Below are 25184 nucleotides of genomic sequence, written 5' to 3'. Positions count from 1 at the left end.
AGAAAAGTGGAAAACATGTAAGGTTGCTTGTATAAAGCAGAGAGGGCACAAAGCCCATGGCATCTTTCTCCTTGAGAAGTGGTGAGGAATATGTTCCAAAAACAAGGTGAATCTGCAGGTGATAATTGTCCTAACTCAGATAAAATTGACTGTTGTTCCACTGGCTTCTTACAGTTAATTCACACTTGATTAAACTGAGGAATTTCTTTATTTTTGCAAGTGTAAGTGGCAATTTCGCTACAAACCATCAAATGCTTTTTCCACTTACATTCTTAGGTTATTTTCTTGGGTTTAAAATCTCTTCGGGATTACTAAAACTGTGTAATAGTCACAGTTTTTATAAATTAGGCACTAAATTCTAATTTTATTCAGTTAAATGATTTTAATCTGCTTTTAGACCAACAAGCTCACAATAAAACTTCCTGGGGATATTTTTTAGGGGAGTCAGGACCAAAATGGTTACCCTGGCCCCTAACTTCAGCAAGCACAATTGTGCACACACATTCTTGTCTTAGGTAAATAGTTTTTTATTTTTTATTACTGTGTGATGCACTATTTTTATTGAACTATTAAGGTGGTTATGGTGGCTTCTGAAAAGAAGTTTATCTTGCAGTGTTTCTTTGGACTTCACATTCTAGTTTAAGTGATTGGTGTGATATGCTGGATTCAGCCTAAAATGTTTTTTATAGGCTGTTTTGATGAGTTTTTAGTGAAGTACTGCCAGGGTTCTTGTACAACAAAATCCTTCTTCCTTTAGCAGCAAGGGACTTCCTTCATGCTGCTTTAAACACTGGAGATTTGTGTTTCCCATGATGCAGAAGTGGGTGATGAGCTTGAAAATAATTTCCTGAACTCCATCACTTTCCTGTTTAATGCCTGGCAAACCTGCAGTGTCCTCTCTTTTCTGCCTCAGGGAACTGTTTCTTTAAAGCAGTTTGAAGTGCCAGAGGAGTATTTGTTAACTTCTAACTAAATTTGGAGAAATCATTGCAAACAGATACAAGTGGCTCAGTATAGAAGGTTTTTGGAAGCCATTGGGACCCATAGGCAAAGCTGTCAGCTGCCTGTATCTGACAGTGCCCTGAATCCCAGTACTGTTAGAAAATGAAAATCAGAGGTTCTTGTCTCCTTGCTCTGCACATCATCCCACTTATTTTCTCTTCCCCTTTCTTTTTCACCGTGTAGTAGGTGTTTCTGAATCCGGTTCTTTAAAAGTCACTGCTCTTTGTTTCGGGGTGCCTTAAGGTATTTGGGTCTCTGTTGTCATGGAAATCAGGTAGAACTTTCCAGAGCTGTCATTCTCTATCCATGAGTCTGCTTTGCTCCCTGAATTTCGCTTGTCCTCTGGGGTAAACTAGGGCAATAACTTTTATGTTGTGAAGTGTTAAGGCAGCAGCAGTGACGTATGAAAAGAAGGCAAGAAAGAATTTAAGTAACACTGCATCATAAACCAGACCTACAGCAGGGGGGGGGATGAAAAAACAGGGAAAGATGAATTTTCACATTCTGTTCCTATCTCAGTGTCATTCCTGCAACATTTTAACATCTTTTGCTAACCACTGCTCTCAGTCAGAGGCATCATGTTGTGTGTAGGCAAGAACAACAGAATGTAGAGAATTCATACATGCATATATAGATATCCTGAGCTTTCTGCACAGAAGTAACTGTCAGAGATAAGAAGCATAGAACCCAGTTACAAAATTTTAAAGATCTGACAGAAACAACACCTCTGCTGTCAGATTGGCTTTTCTCAATGTAAAACTCAAAGACATTGCTGTCTTATGTGTAACAAATGAGTAAAAAAGATTTTTGTAAGGACCAGATGCCTCTGATTTTCTAGTCAGAATGAGACTAGGAACCTTTTTGCTAACTTGGTACGTCCAACCACGTTAGAAATGTATAGCAACAAATTTAAAAGTTCATGGAGAAGGAAAAGAAACATGGTTACCTCTGTCACCCATGGGTTTTGGAATTGTAATGATTTTGTTGAATCTGAGTTGCAAGCCACAGTATTGTTGAAAAAGAAAGTTTAAATCCTGAAGTGATCTTCATCTTCTGGAAAAGTACAGAACATTTTGTTAAGCTAACAAAATGTTACCTTAATCAATGTCAACAGACAGGGTTTGTTCATCCAGCTCACCCCAGCCACAATTATAAGACTGTAAAACCCAAAGCTGGCACACGTTTGTGCCTTCACATGCATGACTACTCCCATTCACTGCAGCGAGTGCACTGCCCTGTGCAAATCAGTCATTTCAGGCTTCTCAGCTTGGCCTTGATATGTGGCATCACTATTTTCTCATTGATTTTTGGCTGTTTTAAGGATGCTTTGACCTTTTTGTGTTTTTTGAATATTCTTCATCTTCCAGAGTCTCAAACAAATCAAGAACTTGTGCCCAGATCTGCCTGTGGCTTGACGTGCTGTGATCGTGGCGCTCGTTCTGCCATCTGCGGTGGGCGTGAGCTGCTCTTAATTGGAAGTGTAAAGCAGGGCACTTAATGAGACCTTTCATTCTGCAATCTGTACAGCAAGAGATTAAAATTAGTGTGTGGGATCAGGGGGAAACCACACAACTCGTTAATAACATCAGAATCAGTCCCGCTAACGATGCCATGCCGTGCCTCTTGTGCTCAGGCTGTGCCTCAGCTTTGAGGCCAGATCTGGGGAGAGGCTGATCTTTAGGTCATTCCCCTTCACTGGAGGAGCTGTGTGTTCCAGTCATGTCATTTCACATCCCATTTGAGAGCTCTGATGAACAAACTAATGCTGGAACTGTTTCTTTTTGTTCTGTTACTGCTCTCTTTGGCAGGTGTCAGAGGTGGTGGGTGACAGGACTTCAGGGGTGTCGTCTCTTTTCTCAATTGTGGAGCATTTAGGTGGTGATTCTGTATCGACTGCATTACTCCCTTGGGCCCAACTGCCTACAGTTTCAGCCAAATTAGGCAAATTGGATCCCACCCAGTGCTGTTGGAATTGTGAGGCTGAAGTATTCAAAAATCAGGAAAAGCCAGATTTATGGTTGTCTGCACAGTTGGCAGATGCTCACTGCACAGGTTTTATGTGCCAGCCTTCAGTTGTGTCCTGTGGTATTGAATACCCAAATCAGAACCGAAGGGAGCTCTAATCCCACCCACAAAACCTTAAACATGAAGTAGAGTGAATGAAAATACTCTTAAGTTAACTTTTATCAGGAGGTAGCATCCTTTGTGTGTGTGTGTGTTTTCTGTTGACTGTTTTGTAAATCTCTAATGAAGATATCTAGGTTTTTGTATGATTTTTTAACACTTTTCAGAGAAAATAAACATAAAAGTACAAAAGGAGAATTAAAAATCAAAGGTTTCGAGTAACGAAATAAGACTTCACCATTTTCCTGTCCTTTTTGGGGAGTATTCAGTTGCTTTAAATAAGTGTTGGTGAAATTCCTAGTGAGTGTCTTCCTTTCCCTGTGTTCCAGTGACATGGCTGTTGGGAAGTGGAAATAAAGGGAGCAAGCTCCTCTATTTTGTCTTAGTAGCCCAGTGAGGAACGAAAGCCATATCTCAAATCAAGATAGAATACAGCTTTTAAAAACATCCCTGTAATGAGAATCAGACGTAAGCTACTTGAATTGCCTTCCTTTTATTGTGGGACAAGAGCCTGCACACATTGATCCTTGAATAACATGTTAGCCTGCAGTAATTGGAGATGGTTTATCCCTTGATGAAAAGGGAGTAAGCATCTGTATGGGGGGTGGGGGCAGCTCTTGGGCATCAGCTGTTCCATTGTTGCTGTCCTTGTGCTTCAAACAGGAGACTTTTAAAGTAACTTTTTGGGCTTTTTTTTTTTTTAGATCCCAGAGAACAAGAAAATGTTGTTTTTATCAGTGTTGAATTTTTCCCTGCTGCCTCATTTAGCCTGCAGTGTGGAGCTACCCTGGAGATGTTCATATGTATAATAAAGGAGACCACTGGACTGAACTGTGTTTTGAATTTGCTTTCTAAAATTAACCAAAGTTTGTGACAGAAGGAATTGCAAGCAAGGGGTGATCTCGAAGTTGGGGCAGGTCAATGATGCTCTGAAAACATTGAGCTGAATTCTGTTCCAGAAGGGCTCTCTGTGTCTCACCAGAGAAGTACACTGCAGGTTCATTTTCATAAGAAAACTCTTTTAAAAAAGAAAAGAGAAAAAAAATTATGCTTCTTATTAAAAAAGGAAAAAGAAAAGGAAAGGAAAAACATCCTCTGAAAAAGAGGAGAAAAAGTTTCTTGTGGACAACTGGCACTTCTTTTCACCATCTCTGTGGTGTCTGTAAAGATTATGTTCAGGCTCAAAAGGTATTTCATTAAATGAAATATCTCTTTATACTGTGGCAGATAAATACATCATGCAAATTAAATTATTTTTATAACTCTGTCCCTGACATGTAGGAAATTTTAAGTCCAGGCAATTGCTTTAATAACTTAATGATTAAAGTTTTATAAGGCTTAGGTGCATAAAATGTAATTTGAAATGCAGGCTGGGAATTGGACTCTTTAACCTAATTAAATAACAACATCTCTTACACCCTAATAAAAATAGGAGACCTAAAGCAAATGACTTTGACAGGACAAGCTTTGAAGGAAATGAAGGACATTGGGAGAAATGCTGGCGTTGTTCCTGATGTTGGCAGCCTATTTAAAACAAAAAGCCCTCAACAAAACAAAAAAACCCACCCAAAACCCAACAGGTCTTTCATGAAGACTTAAAGACTGAGACATAAACTGTACCCTACAGGGAGGTGTCAATATAAGAAGTGCAGCTGATTAAAAGGTAGTAAAATATATATTTTTTGATAAAAATACAAATGAACCTGACCGCTCCTGTCTGCTCTTTACAGCTTGAAAAGACAATTAAAAGTGAGAATTCCTTGACAGGGATAGATTTCTGAAGTTGCTGAAATTCACAATATCCCATGAAATACTTTTTTTTTTCCTGTAAAATTTGATACACACTCTCAAAACTCTCAAAACCCATTCTTGTTTTAAGCTCTGCTGTTTGTATAGTTGTGGAGCTACTTTGGCTGCAAATGTTGTGTACTCAGTGTCTACTTTCCCTTAGTGCTGTAAGGTATGAATGTGAAACTTCCTTCCTTAACACCTGACTGGTCAGCCAAGCTCAGGCCAGAGAAAAGGGTTGCTTTGATTTAAAATTTCCACCTGTCAGCCAAGTGGTGAAAATCATCCTTGAGAGTTTTTCTCGAGTTGTTCATAATTCAGCCTGATAAATTGAAAATGCCAGGGACAGATTTCCATGTATTGATGCATGGATATGTCTCAGTAGTTGCCTGGAACAAAATGTTACTGCAATTAGCATATTAGGTTGTGTATAACAACAAAAAGAAACCCACAGAAAAGTTGATTTACATTGATGCTTGGACTCGCTTGATCTGGAAACTTCAAATTATGTGTTGGAAAGGAGAAGTATAAAATTAGCTGGGAGCAAAGCTTATTTAGAAGGTTGAGTTCTGTCTGGCTCCCAAGAGTCCAGTCCTACTTTGAGGAAGGGCTGCGAGGCAGCAGCGTCTCTTGCAGTGACATCTGGAGCTCAGCCCACTCGGACAGACGGCATCATTTTTAGCTGCTCTGCCCCTAACAATGCCTTGTCAGAAGTTGGTTTCCCCCCAGCCCATCTCTAATGCCCTTATTATTAGCAGAGGAGCTTCCAAAATTAGTTAGAGATGTCAAAGATCACCCCTGGATAATACAGAGACTGTGACCTTGAGACACGAAGAGGAGGAGCAGCTGAGGGCAGATGGCAGATGAATGTTATCCTGACACTGGATCTGGGCTTTTAACTCCCCTAGATGAGGCCAAAGCCCTAATTTTCCCTAATATTGACTTATCTCCTGTAGCAAATTTAATACTATCAGATGGGTAAATAGGGGTGGGAACACATATGTGTTTCCTCCTGTGTGTATCTTAAAAACTATCATTACAATCATTAAGACAGCTCCTAAAAATACTGATGACATTAGAAGCAGGCGCTGGGCTTTTGTGCATATGGGGCTTCATTCAGAGCAGATGAGGCACAAATCTTTCAGGGTTAATGCTGCATCAGATTTCTGAAGCTGTAGTAAAGTAGTAGTAGAGGGTTAGGACCCTGTTCTTCCAAGCTGATTCTGTAGTGATGAAAATTTGGTGTCCTACATGAACCCGCTGTTGGAAAACGAGGATGGAGGAGCAGTTTGGTCCTTAGAGATACCAGGGTTTCTACCAGATGACTGTTCCACATTAACCCAGTTGATGTGTCTGTCCTACAGGGATTCTGTGGTGTGTTTAACACTACAGGAGCAATATAGCTGAAACCAGAGAATATCTGAGATAATTCTTTCACAGAAGAGTTGTGTTGTGGATTGGGGTGGAATTGTGTGCTGTACCTGCTGCAGGTGCAGAGCAGAGCAACGTCCTTCATTTTGAATGGGAAATTGTGGGGAAAACTAATGAGCTGTATACTTGGATTTTTGTCTTGGTCACAGAAGTGGTTGCTGAAGATCAGCTTTTCCCATATTGAGATATTCTGATCTTCCATTACAGAAGCTGGAACTTGTAGACTGCAGGAATAATTTCTCTGGATTTTGGTGGGATGAGTGTCACCAGAAGTGTTATGTTTTGGTGTAGAACAAAGATCCAGGTTGAACTCTGTGGTGGTTGGCGGTGAATAATAATGTACAAAACACCAAATTACCTTCCAGAGTTAGAAACTTGAAAGTTTAAAAGCAGGTGCTAGAGCACACCTAACTTGTTAATAATAAACGCAGGGAAATTACTGAGAATAAATAAATTATTGCATATACAGGACAATTAAGAGACAGCTTGTATTTTTTTAATACAAATTTCACCAACTAAGCAGAAGTACATAATTTCCCAATATATAAAAGCACCAGCTAAAAATAAATGTGTAGAACAAATGGATAAGGAGAAAATGATGTAATATAAATCTTTGTTTTCATGCTTCATTAAATGATTGCAATTACTGTTTGTGTGCTCTGTGCTGAATGGAGTAGAGAAGACATTTTCTTTGTTTGGTTGCTTATCTAAATATCTCATATGTTGGGATGATTCTTTTTGAGTATGGTCTTAACTCTTCAGTGGGAACTTAGTCACTGAAGGGTTGTTTAAATGCACTGTTCAAAGCACTGCAAATTAAAAAAAAAAACCAAAAAAAATTAAAAAAGGACTAAGTTGTACAAGTAGGTCATAGAGATTGAAGGAAAAGCAAGAGGAATAGATTGCTTATTTTTAAACTGTCCTGAAAAATTGGAGTTTATCCTGTGGGAAATTTCTTGGTAACATTAAGCTGGGAAAGCCAGTAGTGGCTAATTATTGGTATTTGCTCTTTTTGAGATACCATTTGATAGTACTGTTGCTAAAGAATTTCCACAGTATGTATGCTTGAGAACTCAATGTCAAGTCTGATAATTTTATGTAGTAATTTATAAGGCTATAAACAAGTTTAAACCTAAAATATCTTTTTAAGACACAGTATCTAATAGCTTTTTTTTTTTTTCTTTTTTTTAAATCCCTAAACTGAAAAGTGTTTGCCAAGTTCAGAAATATTTTCCTGTTGTTCTTAATAAAGAAATCTAAATCCAGCATGGTGTTTTTATGAACTGCTTGTCAGCCTGGGTGAACCTTCTTCTGAAATACTGCAGCTGCATAAAAAACTCGTGTGCAGGAAAATGAAGCAGATGGCTTTTGAAAGTAGCAGCTGGTATATAAAATACGAGGCCAGTGATAGATTTCTCCTTAAATCATAGCATAGGGCTGTTCTCTAATTTCTCCATCTTCACAAGCATGGGCTTTCCTCTGTTTTCAATTTTTATTTTAAATTGTTCTGTCTGGAATTTGCTGTCCATTTCTGTAGCTGGGAAACTGCCCATTATTTTCTACTAAATTGTGAGAATTTAGAAGTGACACCGTCATTAATTTCCTCATGCAAGTAAAAGAACAAATATTTTATAAGTCTTGACATCAGAAATGAAACTGGGTTTATGTTTATGTGCCCATCTTCCATGTCAGAAAAGCCTTTTAGTTCATGTTGTGTTCACCTCCTCTTTTTGGGGGGATTTAGGAATATCTTTGAACTTTTTTTCTGTTCTGGCTAAAAGAAGAAGAGTGAATAAAAAATTAAAATATGGTTAAGAATAACAAGTATTTTAAATAAAGTGAATTGTTGCTGGATATCAAGGTAGTAATAAATTAGGAAATACAGTATAGGATTGTTGGATTTCAAATTTATTTTTTGCTTTGGATATTACTGCCCTTTCTAAACATTTATTCACTGATGGTGGATGATGTGCATTCTGTGTGGGTGGGCAATGACAATTTTGTTTCATTTTCTATTTTATCAGAACATGTGAAAGACTTCTTTTTCCCACCTCTGAGAGGTGACTTGATACTTGGCATTCCTATTTTCCCCACACTGCAGCCATTTTTTGTATCCGACTGTTTGTAGCTGTTGTGGCCAAGAAGTCAACTGCAAATGTGAAGTTCAGGTCACACTTTAATTCTGATTTGCTGCCCCGTGAATGAGCAAATTTCGGTGGAGTTGCTTCGTCTGACAGTGGCACTGCAGTAATACTCGCCTGGAAGCCTGAAGCAGTTTTTATTTCCATTATTCCATGTTTAATGGAACTTAAGTAGACTAATCCTTTCCCCCCAAAGCCTGCACCTGCTTGACTGTAAATCTGACTTGAACTTGTTAGAACATACTGAAAAAAATCCAGGGGAAAAGGTTCTTGAAATCAGCACAGCAGTTTGCAGCAATAAATTACTTTTGTCTCTTATCCTCCTTTAAACTCTTTCCCAATATATTTTTTCTCAGGGAGTTGAGATAAGCACATTATGTGGGAATACAGAATGAGTAAGTCAGTGGAAGCAAATATGTTACAAACAGCATATACTAAAATGACTCACTTCTGATATCATATTTCGGGTTTTGATGGTTACTGAATAAAAAGTATATAGGATTTTAGCCATGTTGACACTTGAATTCTTAATCCTGGTGTCAATCTAAGTGTTAGCCTTGTTGATCTTCATGCATTTTTATTGCTGTAACATTGTGACCATAAAGTATTGGAGATAAATCCAGGCTTCATGTAATTTTATCCTTGCTAGAACATCTGGTCTCTAGTATGGGGTATAAATGATGTAATGGCACACAAGTTTAGCAGGAGGGCCTTAAAGGTTTTGTTGGGCTCGACAAAGAGATCAGAGGTTGCTGTTTTGGTTTCTGGTTTGGCCACTTGGGTTTTTGGAGTGGCTTTTTCAAAACCAGATTTGTGTGACAAGTTTATATTAATCTGTTTTGTCATACAAACTAGGTAAAATGAAGGTGTATCAAATAGCGTCCTGTGGGTGTTTTTCTGGTTTAACCTTTGAAGAATTCCCATTTTGAACAGTTAAATTGTGGAGGAGATTATGGCACTGATGCTTGATCTGTTTGAAAAGGATGTGTGTGTTCATGTATCTGTGTATATATAGATGGATGTATTCTTCAGCTTCTCCAGGTGTATTGCACACTGTTACCTGAATTTCCAGAGATCTGCATGCACTGCCAGGGAGCATGACAAGCTCACAGATAACAGGATCTCCAGACCCCACAAAGAAGATTCATTCTCTCTCTTAACTCTTCTGAATTTGTAATCAGCCAGAAAAAAAACCTGATAGGTTTTGTTAGATTTCTAAGAGTTCAGGTTTTGTGCCTTTGTATCTATATAGGCTTTGTGCTCTTGAAGATGAGGTCTTTGTTTGTCTAACCCAGAAAATACTCTCATTTCTCTTGTTTAATTATATTAACAATAATAATAATAATAATAAAAGTTATAATTGAGCAAACACAAAAGACTTCTTGGAAAACTATTCAATTGCCTTGTGACAGTGCATTTAATTACCATTAAATTATCTCTTATGTCTCTTCCACTTAATATTTGCTCAGGCTTTTTCCTTAGGAGGTTGTGCTGAACCTCCTGTGAAATTCTTATCTAATCTCTGCACAGGCATTAGTTCATGCATTGATCTGATGCCATCTCAAAGAGAATAGTCAAGCAAAATTAAAGGTGATAAGAGAAGTTCTCATTTGTATTCTGGGAGTAGAAATGAAATCTGGTTTTTTGTTGGTTTTTTTTTTTTCCTTGCTGAAAATGAAAGAAGAATGTGTGCAGGCAGGTTTATGAAAAAAGGGAAAAACCAAGCACCTTTGCCTATCCATAGCAGGACACTGTTAAATCCAGACCACTGCATTCTTGTCACAGGTTTCCTGAAGCTTGTAATCTCTTTTTTTAACTCAAAAAGTGTCAACACAAAAATAAGTAGGTGTATATAATGTAAAAGACCTCTTTTTCCCTGTCCGTTTTGTTGGAATGGAGGATGATCTTTTACATTTTCTTAGTCAGTATCTGGTGTCTGTAGTTGCAGAGTCAAACTGGGAACATGACTGGAATTTGTGAAAGCTTACAAGCTGCAGGGCAAGAGGAGATAAACCCCAAACTTTAAATATTTGGGTAATGTTGCTTATTTATTTATGGAATAGGAGGCTAGCAGCATTTTAAAATCATATTTGCATGAAACTGGAGATGCTCTTTAGCTGTTTAGTTTAACAAATCAAGCACTGGAGTGCTGGGATCCACAAAGCAAAGAGCTGTGAAGATAAATGAATCCACATTTGATCATAGTACATTGGGCCTTAAACCAGCATCGTTCCTACAAGTGGAAATTTTGTATGTCAGGACTGAAAATCTACTTTGCTACAGCCTGTTCTTGGTGTCTGAATGCCTCAAGTAATAGATGGATAACGGCTTTGAAATTTCCTGGTGATGCAAAATTGTTGGAATGATTCAAGAAATGGAATCTATACTTATTAAAAAACAAAAAGAAAACCAAATAACAACAACAAAAAACATCCAACAACCCCCCCCCCAACAACAACAACCAGAAACAAACAAAAAAAATCTCCCACAAAAACAAAAAAACTTTTGATGAAATGTAAGTGATCAGTCAATGGGTGTTTGATTTGGATGGATGTAAGGCAGGTTAGCCAAGCGATTTTGTGAGTGGGTTTGCTTGTTATAGGTGAAGTAGTTTAGGCTGTACATAAGGGTGAATTCTCAGAAAAAGGACATGAGCATTTCTGGAAGTTGGGTATCCATATATGATCTGACCTCATTCAACACTTTTTTTCATTTTGAAGTATCCTCACACAGACCTGAGGGTGAGGAGAGCTGTGCTGTTTTTACCACCCACGTGTGTTTGCCAAGGTCATTTATGGCAGTTTGTGGAGCCTGAAACTCCATTCCTGATTTACCTGCCCTGAGCTTCTGTTTGACGGTTTTAGTGCAGGACCAGTTCAAAGTCCTTTCTCATGAACAGAGATCCTGGTGTAATTTATTACATTTTGCTCTTTATAGGATCAATAGGATCATAGAACCATTTAGGTTGTAAAAGGCTTGGAACATCACCACTACCCCAGCACTGCCACATCCACAGCTGAGCCATGTCCCCAAGGGCTCCATCCATACTTTGAATGGTTCCAGGCATGGTGATTCCACCACTTCCCTGCACAGTCTGTTTCCAATCCCTGTCCACCCTTTCAGTGGAGAAATCATCTTAATATCCAATCTAAATCCAATTATTTGAAATTGTGAGCATAATGAAGAGGAGAATTATTAATTCATATTGTGTATACTATTACTGTGGGAATACAGAATTATTATTTCCATATGTGTGTACAAATAGCACACTACATGATGCTGAAGGGCAATTATTCTCCTGTCTCATTAGTATTTGTAGGAATTGAATTGAGAAGAGTTAAAAGCTTATTATTTTGTCATATTGAGTGCCTTTATGAATTCAAATGCAAGAGGCTTTTTTTTTTCATGTTTCAGCTATTGTAATAATTCATTTTCTCACTCTTGCACAGTTTATCATATTCTTTCACATCTTTCAATAACAAATTAAAACGCATCGTGCAATTCAGATCTAGGAAGTTTTTAGGGATTTGTTTGTAGCTGAGAGAAACAGCTACACTGGTGCTGAGGGAATGCTGTGGTGGATGCTCAAATGTTCTGAGGAGAATGCTGAGTGGAGAACACCTCCAGCTGTTGGATCCACTGCTGTACTTCCTTATCTCCTAAATTATGCATTTCATACAAGTAGTAGTTTGAAATAGTTGTTCTTACAACTTGTCATCACTCAACAAGCCCACTTGGTGAAGTGTGTTGCTTTCATAGTGCATCATCCCCTCTTTGATCTGCAAGTCAGTCATGTGGAGTTTTGTGGTATTTTGGGACTTGCTGCAACTTTAGGATCTCAACAGCAACTTGATGTTTTCATAAGAGGATAACAGGAGTTGTTAAGGAAAAGCTGTTGAGATTTGTTACTGGTGCAAGATTTGCAGAGTGAAGTTCTTGGGTGCTGGTTCTCTGTTACTGCCTGAGTTTGTTGTTGTTAGTTACTGTATGAATTGCTTATGCCAGTGTGGTGAAAGTATTACCTAAAAAAATAGGATTCTGCTCACATCCATGTTGGTAAATAAAACAAGTCCAGGACATGTGATGAAGATTTGAAGTGTTTCCTACTGTAAATGGTCACCACCCAGTTTTACTCTTGGTTCTTCTTCCTTCAGCATTATTTTATGCCCATGTGCAGTACAATTTGCACATTGTTCTCTGTTTACTTCTGGTTTTATTTTCACTGTATTTCCCAGGCATTTATCAATTTTATTTGCATGATCAGATCTGCTTAGACAGTTAAATCCTGTTGACCAGGATGGTTCAAGAACACAGCCTGCCTTCTCCTAGTTGGAATGCAAGTGTGACCATCTGCTTAGTCCTCTGTGAATTTTGGTTATATTTAATAAAACAGAGACAATATTGAGATAGATAAGGAATTTTTTCAATCAAGTTCATTGTGGTCAAAATGTGTTTCTTACCGAAGTGCAGTTCATTTGTGGAGAATATGAACACAAAAATCTTTTTTCTCTTCCTGGACTGTGAATTGTCATTCCAGAAAATTAAGATGCTATGAAATTAAGATGATACGAAAGTTGTTTGGGGAGTATTTTAGTCTGTGTTGGCACTGAACTGATCTTTCTGTGATGCCTACCTGCTTCTTTTGCTGTAGGTGAAAAATGACTATATGTTAGAAATAGCAGATCAAGTGGACCAGGAAATTGCTTTGAAACTAGGTTGCCTTGAAATCCGGTAAGCTGATAATTTAATTTATTATTCAACATCTTTCTGACAGAATATATACATTAATTTTGAAACTGCTTAAAGTTCATCAATTTCTGACCAGTAGAGTTGAATAAAACATCATAAGACTTCTTTGCTATGAAGCAGTTTGAAGAAAAACTGAATAGACTGTATTGTAACTCATTTCTAGTGATTTTTAAATTAACATTATTTTAAAAGTTTAATTAACTGCATCTTGATACTGCCTTTTGGGTGAATTTTTCATCTGAATAATTCAAAGGCCTGTAGAGTACATTGAAGTATGCTTAAAAAAAATGCATCTGTGGTGTTATTTAGTAAATAGTCTTGTGATTCTGCATATATAAATCCTACAGCTAAAAAATGTAATTATAGATAAATGCTGCTACCTTTCCTCTCTGTATTTACTCAATTTTTAATGTGCTGTTTTGAAATGATTAAATCTTAAGGATCCTTTTGGGTGTTTTTGCTGTTCTTGTCAACTGTATAGACAGCTGGAAAATAAAGATAAATATATCAGATTAAAAGATCCTTGAGAGTGTTCCCAGCTTTGAAATGCATGTGTTGGGTTTTGCTAATTTATGGAGAATTTCCAGCCTGAAACATTTGCTTTAGTTATGCTGATGTCTCACACAGGGATATTAAGGAAGAAGTAAAATTGATAAGAAGTGAATGACAAATGTAAACTTGTTAGGAGAGATTAAAAGTGTCCTTTGAACAGGACTTTCCAAATTCAAAACAAAATTTAGGCTTATGAAATTTCCCAGGTATCACAGGAGAACCTGATGCCTTTGTTACAAGTTTTGCTGGTAGCCACAGAGGAAACAAAAGTTCTTTGTCTAACTGCAAACTCCTTACGCACTTACAAAATCATTGTGCCTTATTTCAAAACGTGATGAATGTAATAATCCGTGATTATGTTGTCAGCCGGGTCCTGCCTTCCCCTGGTTCTCGAGCTGTGGCTCTTCAGAGCATTTTGATGAGATATTTCTCATAGATTAACTACTGAAGCTCTTTGAATGAGCATTTTCTCCGTGAAAACGACGATCTCAGCCCTCTCCTAACAAAGCTTTCCTCTTTATTTATTTATTTGTTAATGTGAATGTGTCTGGATTGAAGCAGTTTTCATCATTCCCTGCTTCCCCTGGCTCTCCCTGCTCCATGCACAGAGGGCTCTCACAAGGCAGTGCAGTGTAGGGTAGAAAGGAGCTGCTGAAGGCCAGGTTAGGTCACTTCTTTTGGTAGCAGCAATGGTTTAAAGTGGTCCTAAAATGCAGTTAATTTGTAAAATAAAAATCAGATCTGTTGAGGTAGAATAATAATGTACTTAATACTTACCTTTGAATTTATTCTGCCAGTGTTTTCTGATGCTGAGTGGGAGTTTTGATTATGTTGATGTTGTAGTTTTAGGCTGAATTATCCAATAATTGTTGCTTTCAAATATTTTTCCTGACTTCAGGAGATCCTACGGAGAGATGAGAGGCAATGCATTAGAAAAGAAGTCCAACTATGAAGTGTTAGAGTAAGTATTGTGTTATAGCTTGAGGTTTGAACTGTCCCTTCTCTGCATTAGGAACAGTAAATTCAATTCAATGACAGAGCGTTTCTGTTGTAATTTTTCTATTCCATCAGGGTTGTTAAGGTGCTTTAACGTAAGAAAAGAATGATGAAACCCATTGAGATATAGAACTAGGAAAAGTGCCTTTAATCTGGTCCAGAGAAACAGGTTTGGAGTAGTTTAAACTTGATCAGGAGGCTTACTGTGGTTTTTAGCAATTTATGGGATTCGCCAGCTCTGGTTGTGAGGTGATTTTATTCCTCAGTGTTGTCTGTGCCCAGTTGCATTCTTCAGTTGCGACTCATTTGTGGTAAAGTTTAAGTTACTTCAAAATGTTTGTGATATTTTTGTTTCTGTTTGCTCAGTGTGGGCATTTTCTGAGTTGTAACCTTGCAATTAACAAGGTTATTGTTTATCTGTGTATCACAAATTTTAAGAAGACCAAGGAGCATCCTTGTACTGAAATATTTTGTTTACTTATTCCTGTTGTACAGGAGATGACTTCAGTTCAAACAAGTCAAAGGCCTTCAGCTTTTTTAGCAAAAACCTGAAAACTGGTTTTATTTGTATTTATAAGTGGATAAAGTTTCAGACATACATGCACCAATGGTATGCTCATCTCTACTAAGTACCCTTTTGAAAAGATCCTGTACGGTTTCACACAAAATTGAATAAAAGGTTGTTACAGCAGTGAAGTCTCGATTTTTTAATTTTATTTTTAATGACAAATGGGTGCTAACTTCTAGAGATGTGAAGTTAGAGCATTTGGAGGAAGAATGTAAGATTTTATACAGTGAATAAGTTTAAAGGATTTTTGAGGGATCTGTGATATTACTAGGTAAAGATAACTTTAATGAATAGCCTGTTTATTTGGTATTCTGTAGTGCTCCTATATTTATCCAGATTTTTTTTAAACCTTTGTTTTGTTTGAATTAGAGATTTTTTAATTTATTTTTTAAGGATTTCTGGGTTTTGTCTGTAGAAAATCAGTGAAAATTTTCTGCTTGAGGAAACATAACACAAAATGAGAAAAAAACTAATGAAAATAAAGGCAATGAGCAGATAGACAAGACTAAAAGGGGATATAAAAAGGACTTGAAACTATGTGAGTTATGTTTGGTGTAGTTTACATACATATGTTCCAGTGAGAACTTGAGTAAAGTATTTTTAAGTCAGTTTTTTGGCAAGTCAGAAGCTACAAGCATTACTAATTAAGTTAATGACCTTGGAAACAATGAGACAAAGGAAATCAGATTCATAACAGGTCACACAAAGTATAAATTAATAATTGTAACAGGTGAGAGTTCCAAGAGGACTCAGCCGCTTCCAGTTTAACAGCGATTTCTTTCCTTCAGTCTGTGTTTTCCAAACAGTGACTGCTTTGGTAGGAAGTAATAAATTGCTGCTGTGAAAGGCAAAGTGAAGCAAAACCCTGATATGCAAAATGTAACAGCTTAATGCCATGTAGAATTGGATGTGGAGAAATTTGTTCATTTCAAAATTTCTTATTTTTTGAGAACCAAGATGTGATTTGTATAGGATTTAGCTGAGAGAGATGAAGGATAAAATCACCTTAAAGTGACTGTGCTATATATAATTGTAAGCTGGAAAGGGTCTGCAGAAAGTGCCAGTGATCCCCAAAATGCATTAATTTGATCTTATCACCTTAATAGCCCATAAATGTTTAACTGCACAAGTAATATTTATTGCTCAAGTGAGGCTTTTTTATATTTTTTGTGGGAGGATTGCTGGTTTTAGTACATCATGAGGCACTTAACCAGCTGAGAGCAATTTTTAAATGGCCCTTTTTTGCATTGGGTGTGATTGCTCCTTGCCAGCCTTTGTCAGATGTCTATTTGATGTATATTTGTCTTTGATCAGATTGTCATATGAGAACAAATCTGGATGGGAAATGGTAGATGGGATCAAACTGTTAAGTAGCCTTTAATAGTTGGGCCTTCATGGAGTGAAAGAAGAATTTTTTCATTATAAATGTGAAGCCTGTTAGCGAGAACAAGGCTAATTACAAGTACAGAAATGGGAGCTGTAGGAAGGAACAGGTGCAGCCACAATTTGGTAAAAGGCATGTTAAAATCTATTATGTTAATCTAATGTTACTCTTTTTGTTGTAACTTGAATTGAGGTAAAAAATACATGATATATGCTGCCTAAAGCTGCTTATCATTGTAAAACAAGCAGTATCACCTATCTGGAGTTGGTGTTCTATTAATCCGATCGAAGTTTGTACATTTAAAAAATTGAATTTAGATTTAAGCCCACAAGTAGGCTGGAGTAGATGAGGTTAAGGTACAAACCTGTAGTAGAACTGTATGAACCAGGCTCTCAGTGCTGGTTATCTGTTGTTGGCAATCAGAAAACAGATGTCTGAGTCCTTCATCTGGAGCTCTGAGTTGGTGTTTCCCTTGTTGGCCATTCCACCCCCACACAGCACAGCTGGGAAGGAGTTTGTAGGGTTGTGTGTGTAAAACTGTTTGTATGTTCCTATTTCCAGTGCTTATTCTCTTATTTGTAGGTATCTGTAGGTTGTTGCTGGCCAGGGCATTAAATCTGTGTGGTTCTTTTGTTAAATTGTCCTTCAGGAAATAAATTTGCCATTTCAGCTAAACGCAGGAAATGTTTTATTAACAAGTTTTGTTACGACCAAGTTGTGATCTGTTGTACTCTGCATAAGAATTTCTTCTCAGTTTGTTGCACCCAGATCTGTACAAAAGGCTTGTCCTGGTAATGAATCAAATGAGGCTGTGGCAGGCGTGTGCTGCAGGACTGCTCAGATGAGGGATACCGGGGTGATGGAAGGTGCTTCATTTCAGAAGCACCAACTCTCTTTCAAGTGCTTAATGTTGAACTAATATATCCCTGTCAAAATGTCTTTGCATATTATTTAGATGGTAATAGTGTGTTAGATTCATTTAACTGTGTGGGATGATAAACCAAGTATCATTTGCATTTGAGAAGAAATGCATGGAAGGAATTAACATTTATGAAGTTTGATAATCCTGCAGCTTACTGTCATTGTACAGATGCCAGTGCTGCACATGAACATTCTGCTCCTCCTGGTTGAAGATGTTTTTAGTATGAAATTGTATACTACTCATATTCAGAGAGCTTTAAAAATACCCTGGTTTATTCTTCTGAGTGAGCTTTTTTTATTCACTTTACTGTTGGCTTTGTTCTTGTGCCGTTAGGTAGCAGTAAATAAATCCTGAATATCTCTGCTTGCTAACGGCTTCTCCTTGCTTTGCCAAGTGTAAGAATTCCAGATGTATTTCTGTGTATGTTCAAAGCATGCAGTCATGGAAAGCTGCTTTCATACTTCTTCCAGAAGCAGATAAGAAGGTTTCAAAGAGATAGTAACATCCTAAATTTAAAGGAAAAAAGTCAATAATGCCTTTGAGCTATAAATCCTATTCCTAGTTATACTTTCCTGTTAGTTTTTCCTTTTTTACATGTGAGTTTTTTGCACTTGATTATACAGTGGTATCTTTTGCACTAATATAATTGGCAACTTCTTGAGCACCTTTTTGTGAAGCTGATGTTCAGTTCAGCTGATGTTCAGTGACACAAGCACATGTGAGACATGACATGCACATGACAGAGCATAGAAATATTTACTGGCTCTACAAAACAGGGCTACAACCCAATTTATAATTGTGAACATGAGCTTGATAAATTCAGTTTGCAATATCTGAGCTAACAGTCACCTGATTTACAGTTGCAAAAAGTGAGATTGCTTGCAAGAACAAGTTGGTAATTTTAATTTGCTCAGTATGAGGAAAAAATAATAGTACAAATTTAAACAACCTCTTAATTATAGTGCTTCAAAGGGTTAAACAGTAGTGGAATTGCACCCAGTATGCTTAGTGAGGTGATACCATGAGTATTTCTTTATGGATTCCTGGATTCCTTAGGCCAAGCTGGGACTCTGAGCAGCCTGGTCTATTGGAACATGTCCCTGCCCATGGCATGTGGATGGGTCCTTAAGGTCCCTTCAAACCCAAACCATTCTATAATTCCTTATTATATCTTCTGGTTCATTCTAATAGAGGTTTATTAGGGTTTTGCACTTCCATGTTGTTCCCTTCTCACCGGACTACATGCTCTAAGAATATTTTTTCTGTATTCTTGAAATTGTGCAAATAACAGTTTTTATTCTCAGAACTCCTCTGTGCCAAAGACAGCATTTCAAATAACAGACTTTCCACACAGGTACCTAGTTATATGCAATAAACTTCGGGGTTTAAACTGGAAGATGCTGCTGTGCCACATTTGACAGTGGAGTGGCTCTAGTCAGAGTTTTAATGGTAGTCTGTTTGTTCCTCTGAGATTTTCAAGGACCTTGTTAGGAAAATGGTTTAGTAATTGTATGTGCTAGTTAAAAAACCAAACAAAAAACAGACTCAAAGCACCACCCTGAAAAGAGGAAGATGATACTGCACAGTGTTTTTGATATTAATGCTGTGTTTATTTTTTTTCTTTCAGGAAAGATGTTGGTTTGAGACGGTTTTTCCCGAAGAGTTTACTAGATTCAGTGAAGGTAATTACAGTCCCAGTCAGTCCTATACTGCTGTAAAGAAAAAAGTGTCAGAAATCTGAAAATTGCTTTATAGTTTTCACTGTATAGTCCTAAGGGAATTGCGGTGCAGTTTTGCTTTGTGAAAATACATCCAGATTGGTGGGATCTAAATCCCAGTCATGCAGCTGGCAGGACAAGGATAAAGTGATTCACACAGCCTTGCTGAGCTGCTGTGAGAGGGGCACAGCTCTGCCTCTCAAACCTTGGGGGTAAAAGTGCAAAACAAGTCCTTGGAGCCTCTTGTATCAAATAACTGTTTTTCCTTCCCTAAAATAATAAATGAGACTTCTGGAGAAAAAGGAAGGTAACATGTAAGAAAAAAGAATATTTTACTTGGAACTTGATAAAATTGATGCCTTCCTTGCTCAGGACTGTATCCAACTTCTTATTCAAGGAAGATTTCCAGTAATTTCTGCTTATGTTAATCCTAGCTAAGACTATAAATGTTACTTGAATCTCGCTCCCATTGAAGTCCATATGTTCTCAGTGTAAAAAATGCAAATTTTTCTCAACATGTGTTGAAAAGGGGGATTAAGAATGGTCACCAAGTATTTTACATTTATAGCTGCCTCAATATAAATGTCCTGGTAAAATGTCTTTTACAATTCATACGTAAAAGTATAGAAACATAAATTGCTGTTTTGGAGCTGATTTTGGTAAGCAGTGGAGCTTTACAGAAAGAATAAAATTCAACTTGAGATTTGGAAAGAATCTGCATTGTGATTTAAATGGGTAAACACAAAAGGTCTGTCATGACAAGGTTTTGTTTCAAAAGACTTTTGAAAATCAGAAGCTAATGAAGTCAAGTGGATTTAAGTAATCCCCTCTGCATTTTAATTTAAGCAATTATCTGAAACTCTATTTTCTGCTAATGGGAGAAATTGTGGTAAAAGGCTCCAGACATAAAAGTATGAATAACTGTCTCAAAAATAATATTATGGAGCCAGCAAACTGACTGACCAGGAAAACTGCACTTTGGAAATCCTGAAGTGGGGAGAATAGCAGAAAGAAGTAGCAAGAGTTGCCAGAAGGTGAAGCTGAGCGGAACGTTATAAAGACATGAAAAAAGTGTTGGGCATATGAAGAAGAAAAACAAGGGAAGGAGAAGTGTGTCTGCTTTTCAATGAGAATGAAATCCCTATTCAAAATAGTACAGGATTGGTCCAAATCCATGAATTGCTCTTCCACTTTGTGAAAACCAGGGAATTTGAACTGGCAGGCAGAGGAAGGTTCCCAGTGGCTGTGAAATATAAAGTTAATTACTTCTCTCAATTCTCTTTGAACAAACACAGAGGGTGAGCAATGGTGCTTAGAAATGCTTTTAAGAGCAATTTTTCAGTGCATTTTGCTTGAAGTTGCTATTTGCAGATATTTCTGGTAGATGCTTTTGTTAAGGAAGAGGTGTGTTATTTGGGGCTGTTCAGCCTGGAGAAGAGAAGGCTCTGGGGAGACCTGAGAGCTCCTTCCAGTGCCTAAAGGAGCTGAAAGAGAACTGGGGAGGGACTTTGGACACGGGATGGAGTGACTGGACACAGGGAATGGCTTCACACTGGCAGAGGGCGGGGCTGGATGGGATATTGGGAAGAAATTCTTTCCTGTGGGGGTGGTGAGGCACTAGCAGAGGTTGCCCAGAGAAGCTGTTGATGCCCAGTCTCTGGAAGTGTTCAAGGCTACGTTGGATGGGGCTTGTAACAACCTGGGATAGTGGAAGGTGTCCCTGCCCATGGCCGAGAGTGGAACAAGATGGACTTAAAAGTCCCTTCCCACCGAAACCATCCCGTGACTCTAATGGAGTTTCTGTCTTTACGTCTTGCTCATGAACTTAAAATTTAAAGTGACCAGTTCTTGGTGGACTGAAAAGAGCCAGATAACACATGCCAGTATTCCTGGCAGTCAGTGTGGTGCTGGAATTGTCAGGAAAACAAACCATGAGCAGAATATATTATCTTTCATCAACTGCATGGCTGAAATTGGGGACACCTTGAACTGGCAAATGCTTTTTTATTTTGTTGTGTCTTGCTCCTGGTATTTGCCAGTGATAAGCTAAGGCTGAGGTTTGCAGTTGCCTTGAAGTTGGTTTTCTTTGTAAAAATAAAGATAAAAGGGAGGTCCAGTGGAGAGGATCTGAGTCCTAACAAAGCCTGAGGCAGCTCTGGGTGCACGAGGGAAGTCTCCTGACTGCCAAAGCCTTCCTTACCATGTCCAGCTCTGCAGCCTCCTTCATGATCCACCTCTTGGTTCTGCTGAATTGACAAAGTAATTCGAAATTACACCAAAGTCACGGATTTCTTTGTTAATTTGACAGTCCAGTATGTGTGAGAGGGCTTTTTTCCAACCTATAAATGCATCGTTGTAAAACTGATCATTCTGTGAATATGCAACACCCTTGGATTACTGCTACTGAAGTAACTCCTCCTAAAAACTCCACATAAACATTTCTGGCTATTTTGACTTCTGAACATTCTGCGAAGACTTTCTAAAAATGAGTGTCTAATCTGCCTGGAAGTGGTAACGACAAAAGGAAGTGTGTTTTTGTGTAGTGCCTGGGGTGTTAACAGGCAGTGTGGGAGAAAAAGGGTTTTACTGCTGTTAAAATGGGACATTCAGATATGTTTGCATGGAGGAACAATTCCCTTCTTAACCTTGACATATTGGGAAGATAATCTGGTTTTGCTTTCTGCCGTTGTAGTTAGTTGGAAGGTGTATTAGAAATGGGTTTTTTAAGACCATTCAGTCACTTTAGACAGATGTTTTTATTCACAGTTCTTGATAGCTTGTTCAGACTGGGGGCATCTTAGACATACTGCTTCTCAGGCCCTGTTTTAATTTTCATATGAGTGGCTGCCTTTCAGGGATTCTACATTATGAGCAGGCAGACAATTCATTATTTTAAAGTACTAATTTAACTATCCTTTGTGCTGCTGTAAGTGATTATTTGTAACCTGAAAACAGTAAATAAAGTGCTAGACAACATAGTTAATGTAGTTTGATTTAAATGTTTGGTTTACTTTTTACACTCAGTCTGCTATTTAAATTTCGTCTTCATACTGAAGGTTTTTTGCTTATTATTAGACTGAAAGAATCCACTTTATTATGGATAGTCTAAGCTACTGTGTGCAGAGGTTAATATACAGCTACAGCTGGTTTGTTATTGCCAGGTAGGAGAGAGAATAGTGATTTAGGTTTAAAAAGCTTATATAAAGGTATAAATTGTGGGTTGTTTTTGTTTGGGAGGGGGAGTTGGTTTGGTTTGGGGTTTTTTGGTGGTTTGGGGTTTTTTTGTGGGGTTTTTTTTGGTGGGGTGTTTTTTTGTGTTTTTGTTTGTTTGTTTTGTTTTGGGGCACAGTTCAGAAGTGGACACAAATTAGGAACTCTAGAATAAATATTTCTGAAAGGTCTTCCGTGTGGTCTTGTATTCTAACTTACTCAAAATGTTATTAGTTAGATATCCTCTCTGTAATATGGCAGAAATAATGTTGATCCTAAGCAGAAGTTAAAAGGCAGAACTGCTGCTTACATTTTGAAGATTTTTTTATTCCTTGATAATTGTCTGCATTTCATTAATAAAGACACTGTTAGTGCTACTAAGTGACCAAAACTCTTAAAATGTCCCTCATCTATTAGATTTAAAATAATTGTTCTCCAAATGTTTTAATGCACAGGCCAAAACACTACGGAAATTAATCCAACAAACGTTTCGACAATTTGCCAACCTCAATAGAGAAGAAAGTATTTTGAAGTTCTTTGAGATCCTCTCTCCAGTGTACAGATTTGACAAGGAGTGCTTCAAGTGTGCTCTTGGTGTAAGTAGAGGAATGTGACACTCACCAGAACACATTCTGGAGTTTTAAGTCCAGTTGCTTTTTGCTTGTTTCTGCAATAATTTTTTGCTTACCTCCTGTTTTCATGTAGAGACAGTTGAATTTCATTAGCAACAAATTGTATTTATAGATTTTATTGAGATTTTTTTCCATTGACTGTTTAAAAATATGCTAATTGGGTAAGAATTGTGTGTAAAATAAAATATTTTCATAGGTGCTTTGTTTGTGAAAGTGAAGGACTTTTTCAGCTGTTTCCAAAAGGAAATGAGACTTCTCAACTTCTGTTAGTAAATTTTCTTCTAATACCTGTTAATCTCTACCTGTTTCAAGCAAATTTTGAGGAAGTTCCAGGTCTGTACAGTTTGTGCAAATGGAGACTCCAGCAGAAATTAGAACTGAATATCAATGTTCATTAGAAGAGGAAATAAAGGAAATCCATAGTTCTCATGTAGACCTAAGATAAAACACATGAAAATGCAGTTTGAGTAGCAGAGATCCCCAGGAAAGCAGTCATGAGGGGTTTTGCCACTTACAGAATTACTTGATTTTAGTACAGTTTTGTTAGGGGAGTTGAAAACCTTCTAGATATTAATTACTAAAACCTGTAACTCACATTGGATGATAATGTTCCATAGCAAGGCCTTGTCTTACTACTGAAATTCTGCCCTTTCTCCTTTGACTCCCAAGTCAAGCTGGATTATTTCAGTGGAACTGGCAATTGGCCCAGAAGAAGGAATCAGTTACCTGACAGACAAGGGTGCAAATGTAAGTCTGCTTCCATTTTTGTGGGTTTTTTTCTCAGTCACTGTGTTAACAACCATGATCTGTTGTGAACTGGATGTCACAGAAAAGGGGACTGATCACAGTCTGATCTCTGAGACTGGGAGCTCTCAGCATGCACAGCCCTTAATGAGATATTAATTTGTGATTTGGGATCAGAGGAGAGGTACTGGTGTTAGGTACAGAGACACTGTCAGCTTTACCACTGAATCTGTTGGCTTTTCTACCCAGTGAAGTGCTCGCTTGCAGAATTTGAAGCATTGGTGGGGACTTTTTACCAATGAAATGTGAATTATTCTGAGTTGTTCTCTTTCTTAGGAATGTGTAAATGCAGAGCTTGTTTAACCAGTTGCTGAGCACATTTGTGCAGGCACTGCTTATTTACTTTCTTCATACCCTTCACAGCCATTTCCTTACTTGATTCCGGCTGTGTTTCAGTATTTCCTGTTCACCCTCGTGGTGCAAGGGAGCTCTGTCCAGACAGATCCTTCAGCAAGATGTTTGGGAACTTCACAATCACAAATGAATCTGAGCCCATGTCCAGCTTTCTGTTGAAATTAATTTTAAAGCAGTGAAAAGATGGGGAAATCTGGAATACACAGCCAAGAACATACCTTTTCCAACAGTCTGGAGGGGTGTTAGGAATGTGTCAGGGTGGGTCCCGTGTGGTTTTTACCTATTGAGTTTTCTCTGTTGACATCCAAGTGGTTGTTCCCACTTCAGCGTGAGCCTGGCGCTACTCAACAGTGACCTCTGTGGGCACAGTGGAGCTGGGTTCCTTTTCCAGACACTGGAGGTTTATGTGTCTTATGAGTGAGTGATAATGAAACTAGAAAGAAGCAGATTTCTGCACGTGTAGTTTGGGGATCAGAGCATCCCTGTGTTTTTGCAACACCAGGGATAAGGGCAGGCTATTTTGCTGTAAATTTGATTTTTTTCCCTTGTTTTTTTTTGTGTTGTCTCCCTGCAGCCAACCCATCTAGCAGACTTCAATCAAGTGCAAACCATTCAGTATTCAAACAGTGAAGACAAGGACAGAAAAGGGATGTTGCAACTCAAGATAGCGGGTGCACCTGAGGTATGTTATTGATGTTGTATGTGGTGATAAACTTGCTACTTTCTTTCTCCTTGCAGGAGTGGGGTGTAGCATACTCCTCATGTGAATATTCTCTGTTTTGGACTTTTGTTCTGGGTTTGGTTTTCAA

The 25184-nt window shown here is 37.9% G+C and overlaps 1 protein-coding gene across 8 annotated transcripts in view; it reads left to right on the top strand.

The window, feature by feature from the left end:
- Window positions 1–25184, top strand: part of PTK2 (protein tyrosine kinase 2) — a 192065-nt gene that overhangs the window by 103976 nt on the left and 62905 nt on the right. For all 8 annotated transcript variants that reach the window (XM_066336667.1, XM_066336659.1, XM_066336675.1 and 5 more), the window contains 6 exons: window positions 13138–13217; window positions 14686–14748; window positions 19285–19339; window positions 23041–23181; window positions 23887–23964; window positions 24950–25057. In XM_066336667.1, coding sequence (XP_066192764.1) covers window positions 13138–13217; window positions 14686–14748; window positions 19285–19339; window positions 23041–23181; window positions 23887–23964; window positions 24950–25057 — 525 coding nt within the window. The remainder of the gene's footprint in view (window positions 1–13137; window positions 13218–14685; window positions 14749–19284; window positions 19340–23040; window positions 23182–23886; window positions 23965–24949; window positions 25058–25184) is intronic.

Source organism: Sylvia atricapilla, chromosome 1 (genome assembly GCF_009819655.1).
Source record: "Sylvia atricapilla isolate bSylAtr1 chromosome 1, bSylAtr1.pri, whole genome shotgun sequence".
NCBI classification, from domain to species: Eukaryota; Metazoa; Chordata; class Aves; order Passeriformes; family Sylviidae; genus Sylvia; species Sylvia atricapilla.
This window is presented reverse-complemented; position numbering and strand designations above follow the sequence as displayed.